Source organism: Coregonus lavaretus (assembly GCF_964263955.1).
Source record: "Coregonus lavaretus genome assembly, contig: HAP1_SCAFFOLD_2191, whole genome shotgun sequence".
Classification (NCBI taxonomy): Eukaryota; Metazoa; Chordata; class Actinopteri; order Salmoniformes; family Salmonidae; genus Coregonus; species Coregonus lavaretus.
In genome coordinates this window covers 1-13,196 of record NW_028163527.1, presented here as the reverse complement: position 1 = coordinate 13,196, position 13,196 = coordinate 1, and the positions used below count along the sequence as shown (strand labels likewise).

The following is a 13,196-nucleotide window of genomic DNA, read 5'->3' as shown; positions in this document are numbered from 1 at the left end:
CGCCACATCCCCTCTGCCTTTCTAGCGGTCCTTGGGAGAATATCAATTGCAACTCAGCGTGTCCTCTCTCCTCGCCTCCTCAAAACCCATTGGAGGAGAAGGTCAGAGGGGCGGGACCTCTGACTTTCTCATCCAATGGGTTTTGAGAAGGACGCAAGGAGTACGCAATTGAGATTCTCCTCTTGACATTTCTCTTGCGGGTGAGAATGAGCTACAATAAAGAGTGCCTGCTGAGAGAATGGCTGCTAGACCGTGTTGCTTCAAGAGCAGATCTAGGGTCCGTTTTTGCTTTTCACCTCCTATTGAAGGAGGATAGGACTGGGGTAAAGTTGGCCGACTGTGGATCAGTGGTTGGAAGCCTACTGTGGCAGATTGAGCAGACGCCCTGAAGGGATGAGCCAAAGTGGGGTTTATAAACTGTTGTAAAGCTTGTCTGTTTGGTTCATTAAATTGACAAGTACAAGGTTAAAGGGGGCAAAAGAAAGGTTACTCAATAATATGCGTTTGCAACGCCAGGGTTGTGGGTTCGATTCCCACAGGGGCCAGTATGAAAAAAAAAAAGTATGCACTCACTAACTGTAAGTCGCTCTGGATAAGAGCGTCTGCTAAATGACTAAAATGTAAATGTATTATAAAGGAATTTCCTCTCCTTGCCTCCTCCCCTTTATCCATGGCAATAAAATAAAAACTGATCGGTGAAAGAAACAATTATGTAGGTTCCTCCTTGCATACAGGGCATAATAATTCAAAAGACCATTTATTTGTCCTTTTCTTAAAGTATAATTTTACAGTGTGGTGTGTTTGTACAGTGCTCCAAGGCAGATTGGGGGGGGGGGCTTAATAACCATCCATGCATGTTTCACAAAAAAAAAAACTTTAGAATTATTCAAACAAAATACAAACAAAATCAGAAGGCAGGTCTGATCCTGAACTAAACACTTTACAAAAAGAAAATGCAAAGAAAATGCAAAACAAACAAACAATCTGTAAGACCTAGCAGTCATTTTTTTTTTTTTTTAAGCATTCTTAAAATGGAAGAAGTGAGAGGAGAGATTACCTGTAGTGCTTTAGGGCGGGGCCTGGAAGGATGACATCAGTCCATACGGCATTCTAATCACACCTCCCCAGTATGCTTTTTGTTTGGGGGGGGGGGGGGGGGGGGAAGAATAGTTCCCTCACTTTGCTCTTCCACAACTTGTCTGCATAGGCCACAGTTTTGGTTTTGGCAGACATTTTGTGTCTAATCCATTCAGTTTCAACCAGTCCCTTGGGGCAATGCCATTTACTGTTGGCAAATCCACTCAACGAGATATTGTTTCGTCACTGTCATGTATGTCCTGATGATTATGTTTTTTGTTGTTGCGTGCATTAGGTATTTACAATGTACCATAGATGAAATATGAAAACACTACAATGTAAAGACTGCATGTTCCATGTATTCTTGGTAGGGGGCACACTGCTGTACTGGAAAAAACAACTGAAGCGTCAACTGTTGCTCCAGAATTCAAAATCACACCCTGGCCAAAACTATTGTTAGCAAAAACAGTTCAAGGCAGATAGAACTCAAAACAGTTATTAACAAAGTATTTTTTTAAAGAATAGGACAAAAAAAAGTTATTAAATTACTTTCTACTTCCTTTCCTCTGCTTTCAAATCAGCAAAAACAACATCTAGGAAATTCAAATAAAATATCCTACGAGTCTTCATATCAAGGGCTTATTTTTTTGCAAGGATTTTGCTCATTTCAGACAATTATCCCAGTAAAACAAAAAAGAATTTACAACAAACCACACATTCATGTTACCAATTGAAACACAGCAATCTACTTTTGTTGCAGATAGAATCCTAAAAGAACACTCAGAAACACTTCGCTTGGCGAGTCAGTTAGCTAGCTTACCAGCAGTTATTGTAGATCATGACCCTGCTTTAGAATGTTTTATCTGTTACTCTCAACGGACAGACATTTGTAAGACTGTAGCTGTGTTCAAGTAGGACGAAAAGTTGAAGGGAAAAAAGAAAACCAAGAAGAGTTATTTTCACTTCAAGTGAGCAGAGATTAAACAAGCCTTCACCCACCCTGCCATTGTAAACTGGTGCACACAGGGTGATACTGGCATATCATTCTTTACTCAAAATGTCCTCACTGAGAGAGAGGTGTTTGAAACCTACTATAGTGGTGGAGAAGATGACTGCATCAACCAAGACCCTGTCAGCCAGTGAAAGGCCAAACCTCACCTCCATGCATTGACTACAAAGCAGAGAAGACTAAAGAAACACTTATTCTTTTCCCATTTGATTTGACCTTTTGTCTTCCTTTTCAGTTTTGAAGTCACATATTAGGGGCCAGTCCAGGCCAGCATTGCTGCATCATTGCTGTAGGTTGGGAGGGAGGTCGAGGGAAGGAAGGTTTTAACGATTCCAAAACATTAACATACTATCTATGTACCCCGTCCCCATTTTGTTTCACTTCCTGTACACACACACCATTGTCTTTCATCTCAAAGTTGCTCAAAACACTGTACACACAACCCTGCAGACAGGGGTATGGTTCTTTTCTTTGTCAGCAGTGATGTGTCTCTATGGGGCAGAGAGAAAGAGAACGTCGAGACTCTTCCCACTTAAAGTTCTAGAAATCATAGAATTCCAAAGTTCTAGAAATCATAGAATTCCGAAATCATAGAAATCCAAAGTTCTAGAAATCATAGAAATTCAATTCTACCATAGAAACAAAACAGACAACTTAAAAGAGCTTAGTTGTCCCGATCCAGAGGGCAGGAGTCAAGGTTCAGAGGTGACAAAGAGGACGCTGTTCCTCCTGGAGAAAAGAGAGCGCTACGGCCTGGGTCTAGTCTTAATCGACTGTTTGATCAACCAATCAACAAACTGGGTGTCTTGAAGGTATTGAGCGATATTAGTGTGCAAAGAGATTTGGTGAGGTGAGTTGCAGGTTAAGGGGGTTGGTTGCCCTCGTGTTGTGTTGTTGGTGTTACTCTTTTGTCGTCTGGACAGCGGGCGGGGGCGCCACGGGCCCCACCTCCTCTGTGGTGCTCTCCCAGCTCTCCTGTGCTCTCTGTGGGGGCCGCTGGGGCGTGTTCATGTGCTGGGCAGCCGGACCCGTATAGGGCTGGGCGTGGGGGTGGTTGTTCTGCTGCAGAGAGAGATGGAAACAGGGAGATAGAGGTGTCAGCATTCAATATGAGCATTCTGTAAGGCCTGTAGCAGTGGCAGTGTCATACAATGTGCTGGTAGAGTGTGTGTTACCTGCTGAAACTGCGTGGCAGGAGCAGGGTTATGGGGGTACAGCGCTGTGTCCTCGGGAGGGGAGGAGTCGTGATCTTCTGTTGCCTCCTGATCATCTGGCTCCTGAAAGAAATAAAGACAATGGAATCAATCAATGAGAGCTCTGTTAAATTACCACACACACATACTTGGCACACACAATACAGGCAAACACCCATCCCCCGCACACACACCTTCCGTACCTCCTCGGGGCAGAGTTCGCAGGCTTTGGCCAGGGTCATGCGTGCGGAATGCGAGCGCTCCAGGAAGTACCCGTTGGAGGTCTCGTTGCTCTGGACGGGGGGAGACCAGTTGTTGTAGGTGTACTGGGGGTTCCCTGTGTAGGGCCTCCTCTCCAGCTCGTCACCCAGCCACTCCACCGCCCAGGTCCACTTACGCTTCAGGTCCCCGTTACTCTGGGAGCACAACAGAGAGACAGATAGTTCTAATGTTAACACAGTTATACTCCTGATACACACTATTCAAGATATCCAGACAAAAACATACTGTACATATCTGAAAATGGGGGGGAAACACCATTCAAAATTACTGATCTGATAGGTAGAGCGCGAGAGAGAGGTGTCTACCATATCGTATCTAGTCTACTATTGTCATGGTTTACCTGTAGTATCTGGTAGGCCACAGTACAGTTGCTGAAGAGAGCCACCATGCACTTGATACACTGGTAGGCCCGTTTCTGGTAGTGGTTCTTAGAGCGCTGGATGGTGTCAAACAGGCCGTCCCTGTCGTCTGGTATACCCTTCAGCACGTTGTGGATCCTGTGGGTCTGCCAGGAGTCCTCTATCAGTAGTATCTGCAGCAGCAGGTCCAGGTACGGCCTCAGCTCGTACGTGTAGGAGTACGCCACCTAGGGGTCGAGACAGGTAGACAGGTGACGGAAAGGAAAATGGCGTGCGTGAGTGCGAGGCAATAGTATTAACCCCTTACCTGCCAGAGCAGCTCAGACAGCACGGTAGAGGAGAACTGGGGGTTTTCCCAGCAGCTGAAGCGCAGCAGCTTGACCGTCTCCTCAGAGTTGCTGCAGTCCTCGATGATCTTCTTCACGTAGCTGGTCCTAACGAACAGGATCTCTGACACCAGCTGTTGCAGGGGCATGATGGGGGTGGTCAGGTTGGCGTCGCCGTACGGGTTGGCCAGGGCCGGGTTACCTGGAGGACAGAGGGAGAGGGGGTTCAGATAGGCACAGTGAGATACATTTCGTTTTATTCTAAGAATGCAAATAAGAGTAAAGAAACAGAAGACCGAGAGAATGATGGACAGTGAACCCAAGAGAGGGAATGGAACCATTAGAGAGAGAACGAACGAAACAGAGAGAGAACGAGAGAGAGAGAGAGAGAGAACGAGAGAGAGAGAGAGAGAGAACGAGAGACAAAGAAAGGAGGAGAGCAAAAAGAGACAGCAACCACAAGGCGGTGACAGAGAGAATGAAACATACCATTGATGGAGGACTGCATGCGTGTGGAGACATCACAACAGCGCAGTAGCTGGGAGACCACAGCGTAGAGCTTGGTCAGTTCAGCATACTGGTACTTTATGGGAGGGCCAGGCCCCTCGTCTAAAGCCACCAGCATGAAGGTAGCAGGGACACTCAACTTCAACAACTGGGTCTTCTCTGCCAGACCTGGGGGGGGAGGGAGGGAGGGAGGGAGGGAAACCAATGTTTTATTCCAGCAAGAAACAAACCAACTGAATACTAGCAACAGCGTTTCTCCTGCACACGCACACGTCGTCTTACCCAGGTTGGCGTACATGACGAAGAGGTTGAAGTACTGCTGAAGGTGTCGGCCGTGCTCTGACACCTCTCTCCTGAGCAGGTTCAACACAGCCCTCAGCAGGTGATCACTCAGACTCAGGTTATCACAGCCCTGATGCAGGTCAAAGGTTACAGGTCATTAGTATCACACCACATACACCCACACAGCTTCTCTACTCTTCCCCTCCATCTCTCACTCCCCCTTTTCCCTCCTCCCTCTGTACCTGTGTGGACCCCTCAGGGGAGCTGGCGGGGGCGGGGCAGGGCCCGTCCGCCAGGGAGAAGTGGGCGATGAAGACGATGAGCTTGGCGAAGGCCCCCCGGACCTCGGCACTGGGACACTCCAGCAGGTACTCAGAGAAGCGCGTGGGGTACGCAAACAGAACGTTGTGGGCAAACCAGCAGCGAACGTTCTTACTGTGGCGCAGCAGGATGCACAGGGCGTCATACCTGAGAGAGGGAGGGAAGATGGGGGAGGGAGGGAGGAGAGTAGAGACAGAAAGAGGGAAAAGAAGAGAAGGGGATGGAGAGAGAGTTATAAGGTCTATACGGTCTTGCAATATAAAGAAAGCACACATTTTCTCTCTCTCTCACACAACCCACTCACCAGTCACCGGCAGGCCCCCGGACTACTTTCTTGGTGTGGAACCCGGTGCTGAAGAGGAACCTAGCCGCTAGCTGGATGCTAATCATGGCTATCTCCTCTGCCTCTGGCAGCAGGTGGTCCTGACCCGGGGGAGGGTTGAGGTAGACGCTGTTGCAGGTCAGCAGCTTCTTGACGAACTGGAAGTACTCCAAGCTGTACTGCATGCGGCTGTGCATGAACTGGACGTTCTGCTTCCTCACACTGCATTCAATGGCCCCCGGCATCGTCACCTGGGAGAGGAGGGGGAATTAATTAGTACTGTTATGAGCGTTACGTCATTATACACACACACGCAAACAGAGACAAGCACCCTCATTCACTCACACACACCCACAGGTTCTCTCCTCTGCACTTTATCACAAACAAATACACACAATCACACACACAGTCCTGATCCCCACCTGTCGTGGTGTAGTGGGAGACACCGTCAGCTCTGAGATGCACCTGGCCAGCTCTCCGTCTGCCTCCCGTGCCGCCCCTCCCCCAACCCCTCCCCCTGCCGCGTCCATCCTCTCATAGAACAGGATGTAGGCGTTCCACCATCTCTTCTGCCTCCTGTAGGACATCTTCTTCATCATGTGGTCAAACACCTCTCCCATGTACTCCCCCCCGAAACACTGGCTCTTCATCTCCTCGTCGTCGTCCATCTTGCACTCCGTCACGTCGCCGTCGTCAAACTTGTACCAGCGCTCCTTCTGCCCGCTCTCGGTGCTACCGCCGGCGCCGCCGTCTCGCTGGCTGATATAGGAGTAGTAGTGGCCGCCGCTGGCCTGGCCCGAATGCACCAGCACCCCCACCAGGCGGTACTTAGAACTGCAGCCTGGCGGGTCGGGCTCTGATGGTTCATTCTGCATGATCATCTGAGAGGAAGAGGAGGAGGAGGGAAGGAAGGAGAACAGAGGAGTGACTGAGTAGACCCAATGACTGGAATAATGATGAATCGACTAATGAGGAGTTTTTCCTTGCCAATGCTGCTTCTGTTTACTCTTCGGGGTTCAGGCCTTGGTTCCTGTTTAGCACTTTGTGAAAAATGTATAGAGCTCTAATACGCAAATAAAATGTGATATAAAAGTAATCTACCTGGCTCTCCGGGTTGCCGTCGTCTCCCTCCAGCTTGGCCACCCCGGCCACCGTGTAGGGCTCCATGTCCAGCTCCCTGGGGAACTCAAAGTAGTCGTTAAACTTGATGGCACACTCCCTCTCCCAGTCGTAGTCAAACCTCTTCAGCTGGATGGCCAGCACTGGAGGAAGCTTCTTTATAAGCAGACGCTTCACTGTGTCCACCTGTAGTGGATAAAACAAATAACAGTAACAAATGTCATACTACAGTATCTATCCATATAAACACTGCTATTTAGCAATGGAATGAAAACAAAGGACTGAGTAGTCAACAGGAATGATGAACAGAAAGCTGAAGAACAGGAGTAGAGTGAAGCACCTTCTTGTTACACTTCTCACAGTGGTATGCGTTGGCTCCCTCCAGCAGGTCTCCTTTGACATACTGCTCCATAGAGTCCAGCAGGTTCTGGTGGTTCCTGATGTCCACGTTCAACGTGGTGAATGACTCCTCACACTCATACCTGGGAACAAGATGGTGGAACAGTTTCACTTAATCACTTATATTTCATGCCCGTGATAGTGAAACTGAGAACTATGTGGTGGCCATTTTGTGTCACTAACCACGTTTCCATCCACAGTTACGCGAGTAAAGTCATACCGTCTATAAAAATAAAAAGCTGTGATGGAAACAGCTAGCTTCAGTACAATTTTATAAATGGCAACAGATAATTTGTTTGTTCAACATGGTGGGATCTTTGTTTAAAATATATTATGCAAGAAATGGCAGTAGAAACACCTTTATGCACAAACATTTACACAATAATCATCATATCGACGTAAACTTGGAGTCATGCAATGATATGGTGTGTGGTCCTCCCACTACGGTTCAGGAAACCATGCTGTTTATTATGCTACAGATGAAATAAGTTATAATGAACTTCACAAGGTGGTGAAAGTGCAAGGTGATGAGCTTGATGCTCCTTTCCAATAAATATCGAGGGTCTTATTCTGATGACATGATTATCAATACTTGACTACCATTTGACAAATAAAATATTCTCCCTCTTATCCATAATAATCTCATCATGTAGACTAGCCTACCCACACTGACTCTGCCAGCTGTTGGCTGGAGCGCACGTGTCAAGACCAGAGTAGGCATATTTACTATTTAACGCAACAAGTTCATTTGGTGGAAATACACCACTAGTGGGAAAATGCACATATTTTCTTTATGCAGATTTTAGAATATTCACATAAAAAAAAATCTGTGGCCAATTGGATGAAAACCTAGCTACTGAATGAAAATGTTATAAGAAAAACTGGAGGATATGTGGTCGCCATTTGTGTTCCACCAATGTAAGTAACTGGATCAAAATCACTCACCTGTGTGGGCAGTCGCGGCATATTTTCTGGTCAGCAAAGGAGCCTCCCAGCACCTTGCTGAGCATGGAGGGGTGGCCCATGGCCTTCAGAGCCTCATCTAGACTGTCCACTAGAGAGTTGAAGAACTCCAGGGCATCGTGCTGTTCTCGCAGATTCACCGGCTCACCCCATAACCTACAGGAGAGAGGCGAGGGAGGAGAGAGAGTGATAGAGGTAGCTCTTAGTCTTAGTTGGTTTCAAAATAAAAACGCCTTGTAAACTGTATTCCACTACATTCCTTGACATTTCATTGTTTTACCTCAGGCTGCTATCGCTAGCTCACCTGAACTGTTTCCAGAAGCCTCGGGGTACGTAGTACTGCAGTCTGGAGGAGGCCAGGTGACCAAAGATGACCTGTAGGTGGCGTAGCACCCCGATGTTGTACTCCTTCCTGTCCTCCGACTTACTGAGCGAGGGCTTGTCGTCAAACTGGTGTTGGTAGGCGAACACCTCGTCCCGCGCCGTCCCGTCTGCATTAGTCTGAGGAGGGAAAGGAACAACACACAGGACGTATTATTTCAGTTCAAAATGTACATCTTGGTTCCTCTACACAACATCCGTAAACACTCGGTAATATGAACTTCAGAGGAGTTTCATTTCCCTAGTCCCTTAGCTGCATACCAAGTGGTGGGGCTGCCATAAAAAGCATCTCAGATTGTAGCTTTAAGCAAGACATTTTGCAATAATTCAATCTGAAGAGTGAATCCAGTTTGATTGATTCCCAGTCGGTCCAGTCACCTCACTCTCCTGCTTCTCGTCCCCGGACAGTTCATCGTCCACGTCGGTGCCGGTGCCCTCCACGGCCAGGACGCCGTTACGGATGGGCGGGATCATGTAGAGCTGCTGGATGACTGAGTTCATGTAGCAGGTGGCCCCCGCGTTCTTCAGCCCCACAAAGCCTTTGGTGGGCCGCGGCCCCACTGGGGGGAGGTATTCCCACTCTGTCAGAGCCTCACAACCTGAGAGACAAGGAGAAAGAGTTGTTCAACATTTATCCATTCCCAACCACATATGATCAACACAACAATGAATATCAGGAAAACATTTATATTTTATTGGGGAGAGGTACATTTTACCAGTATAAATAGAAGAATGTGAGAAAATTCCTGATTATTATAAAAGTGACTAGGTAGAACTGTGAGTGTGTATTGAGCGTGTACATATGTAGTACATATCTGTGAGTGTATAGTTGGTGTACCTAGGTAGTACATGTCTGTGAGCGTATCAACGATCTGCTTGAGGTTCCGGACACAGCCGACCGGCAGCGCCACCAGCAGCTCGAAGCCTGCGTTGATGGAGGCGGGGCTGCTGCAGACAGGGATGGCCTGCTCCGTAGGGAACTCCCCACTCTTCACGTACTGCAGGTACACGTTAGACGCCGGGAAGATGAAGTCATCTATCAACTCCTGGAGAAAGAGAAGATGGAGAGAGAGGGGGGTGAATTAGCAGAATGGACATTCCCATTCAAAGCATAGGCCTATGATGGTTTGTCCTGTGACTTTATTGAGTGGCAGCCATATTGGATTTCATAAACACAACATAATGACCCACCTTTATGAGGTTGGCCCCGCCCTTCTCACAGCCAATGTAGTACTTCTTCTCTGGAGTCTGGAAGGCCAGCAGCTCCTTGGTGACCCCCAGGTGACCTTCTAGAATGGTCTCCTCCACCCCCGTCTCTCCTATCCGCTTCACCTCATCCTAGTAGGAAAGAATACCAAACTGACATTTAGTAGTAATATTTATGAGAGATATGAAAGCCCATCTTAGGTCTTCTCCTCTATACTACATCATATTAAACTGCATTTCATATCATTCTAACAATGAAAATACTTTAAAAAGTATCTTGTCCAATACCCTGATCTTCTTGAGCCAGTCGATCTCGTTGTTGAGCAGCGCCTCAGCATTGGGCAGGTTGATGTTGCTGTTGTAGGCATAGTTCAGTAGGTGCCTCAGCAGCGTAAAGTAGTCCCCTGCGTGCTTCGCCCTCTCCTTCGCCGTGCTCTGGAGGAAGGATACGTGTTACAACAACAAGGGGTCCCAATGGAGTGGGGTGAAGAGTTTCAGTGTTGTAATGATGAATTTTGGGATTTAGAGAGGGCAAGCTGATCCTAGATCTGTCCTTAAGGGCAACTTCTACCCAGAGCTGAAGAATGACTATTGTGTCAGTGGGGGGGGGTGAAGAGAAGGGAGATGGAAGGATACTCACCCCTAAGACGGTGAAGAGGAGGGTGATGAAGAAGAGGAGGGGTCGGTGTCCCATACAGCACCTAGTGGCCATGAGGAAGAACTGCTCCTGAGCCATCTGACGAACTGACCTGGGAACAGACAGGAAGGTGACGACAGGTTCATTTCACTGTCAAAGGTGCTGTTGACATCGTCTGATGACAGTTTTATATTGGATTGTTTTTGTGAGATTAAGTTTACACTCCAAGGGGCGGTTTCCCGTATAAAGATTAAGACTATTTTAAACTCAATGGAGAATCCATTGAAAATGCTTTTCAGTCCAGGATTAGTCTGTGTCCAGGAAATGCCCTGAATGAGAGACACAACACAGACAGAGAGACTAGACACAACACAGACAGAGAGACTAGACACAACACAGACAGAGAGACACAACACAGACATAGATGAACAGCCAGACGTACTTGCTGTGGCAGTGCAGTAGCAGGTCTATGATGAAGGTCTGCCAGGCCTTCTCCTTACTGAGAGTGTCTAGAGCGGTGGGCAGCAGGGCGAAACACAGGGTCATGACCTCCAGCGCCTCACAGCACACCATCTCATCCTCCCCGTCCGGCTCCTTACCCGCGTTCGTCTGTAGAGGGGATGAACACACACCGCTGTGAGTTTATAGAAGACACAGAAACTCTCCCTACAAACCCCTAGAAGTCTGCAATACACACACACACACCTTTAGAACCACGCACACCATCTCAGTCTAAAAAGGCTTTTACCTTCTCATAGATCTGACTGATCTCTTCATTAGAGCTGAAGACCAGCTGTACGGTGCCACAGCCTGAAGCCCACACGATCTTCTGCACCGCCCGGATCACACAGAGGTCTGGGATGTACTTGGACGCCTGGAAGAAGTTCTGGGAGTTCGGGGGCAGAGACTGCAAAACAAAAAGTGAGCAGACGTTCACGGTCTTGCTCTTTTCGACTAGCCGTTGTTACCCAGTTGAATGTATGTGTAAACACTCTTCTCAACAGACGCGTCGTCTCACCTCGTCAGAGATCTGTTGGGCCAGTCGTATGGCCACGTTGCGGAGCATGCACTCAGAGGCAGGGTTTGGGATGTTCTGTAGAGCACTCTGGAGGACCAAGGCCTGGTCGTGGGTCGCCTGGTTGATCTGGAGGAACAAAAACAGATGGCAGTGGATTAAGAACACCAGTCATATTCAAGTTCATTCAAATACACAGTGAAGGTACGTTGAGGTGATCATGGTCTGCCCATTCGGGGTATGGTAACAAGGGTCCTGGTACTCTCATTGGTTTGCACTCATCTAAGCTGTAGTATACAAGGTGTTCCCCGTAATACAATAGTGTTGTTTACCGGTGATGCAGGGCTGGTCCCCTCCACTACGGGCTGACAGGCCTCGGCCACAGCTTTGACGTGTCCGAACCCCACGGCGGTCAGCAGCAGCTTGGCGATCTTCAGGGCGTTGAGGTACGCCCCCCGCCGCGTCTCCATGTCGGCCGACGGCAGGAAGTTGTTCCTGGTGAGCATGCTCAGTACGAGCGGGAGGCCGCCGCTCTTCAGGAAGTTGTACTGGAAGTCGCTGGCGTCCTCGCCGAGGGTGCCGCTGGCCGGCATCAGCAACGCATACACCACCTGGGGAATCAATCAATCAATCAAACCTGGCAGGAGGATGTTAAGAGCGTAAGGGGTAATGAATCGATCACGTAAACCACCACACACTGTGTGTGTTACCAACCTCAGTGAGGTAGAGGACTTGTGAGGGCGAGGGGCCAAAGAAGCGTGAGTCCAGTGTGGGGCTGAGGCTGTTCTCTCCCAGCTTGGCATGATCCAGGCAGATAGCACGTAGGTTCTCCACGGTACTGTTGTCTACACACAGCAAACCAGAACATCAGTCAGTCAGGACAAATCATCTCTAACTACAGTGAGAGAGACAGATATACAGAGGAAGGATGGGAGATGCTGTTTCGGAGCCACAGAAGGACAGACATAATAAGACAGAGAGAGAGCTTGTGAGAGAAAGACCGGAAAGAGAGACCGTGTGTACCTGGAGGCATGAGCTTCATGAGTAGCCTGGCACCATCTCGTAGAAGAGGCATGTTGAGGGTACAGCCCAAGTCTGCTACCTGCCACAGGAACGAGACGTAGCGCAGGTGGAGAGACATGATCTACAGAGAGAAAGGCGTTACTCAGGAGAAGAGAACACATTTGACATTTCTCACGTGAGGAAAGGTGTGTGAGAGTGAGTGACTTACCACTCCAGGCAGGCAGCCCTCCACCTCTGGGTTGGGCCCTTCGCTGAAGTGGTTGCCGTGATTACTGGGTGAGCCGGTGGAGGAGTCCGAGGAGCTGTCAGGACTGGAGGGCACGGTGGCACTCACCTGGGTCAGCTTGGCTGTGATCAACTACACGCACACAATATACCCATTTCAACAAAATGCTAACAGATACACTGTGCTTTCATCATCTAATCCTAGTAGATTAGTGATTCCAAGAGGGAGTAACATTTAAACACATTAGAACTAAGCCCTAATCCAAAAACATTGACTACGAAATTACTAGCTCACTGCTTTGTCTTTGAGGTTGAGCTGTCCGATCAGCTTCCTGTCATCCGCCGGGTCGACGACCTCCCCGCCAATGAAGAGCTCTATCTTGGTGTGCGTGGCGTTGGCCTTGATGCGTGTGAGGATGCCGCGGCGCACCGAGCCGATGGTGTCGTTGGTGTGAGACCAGATGTCCAGGTCATCCACCTGACGGCCCTGGTTAGGGAAACGCACAATCAACGTGATGTGCTTCCCCCGGAACGCCCTGAGAGAGAGAGA

General features: G+C 48.5%; 1 protein-coding gene across 1 annotated transcript; it reads right to left on the bottom strand.

The window, feature by feature from the left end:
- Positions 1–647: 647 nt before the first annotated feature.
- On the bottom strand, positions 648–13,187 carry LOC311118020 (ubiquitin carboxyl-terminal hydrolase 9X-like; the record flags this gene model as incomplete). The annotated part of the gene is made up of 27 exons (XM_084192904.1): positions 648–3,148; positions 3,262–3,363; positions 3,483–3,695; positions 3,902–4,147; positions 4,228–4,448; positions 4,736–4,921; positions 5,036–5,165; positions 5,278–5,503; positions 5,661–5,929; positions 6,101–6,559; positions 6,780–6,983; positions 7,138–7,279; positions 8,142–8,315; positions 8,464–8,660; positions 8,919–9,139; positions 9,379–9,586; positions 9,732–9,878; positions 10,035–10,181; positions 10,387–10,495; positions 10,826–10,992; positions 11,132–11,290; positions 11,402–11,527; positions 11,731–12,009; positions 12,113–12,243; positions 12,422–12,542; positions 12,630–12,779; positions 12,942–13,187. Coding segments are annotated over 27 exons (5,142 nt in total), but the record flags the coding sequence as incomplete, so codon positions are not given.
- Between the last annotated feature and the right edge of the window lie 9 nt (positions 13,188–13,196).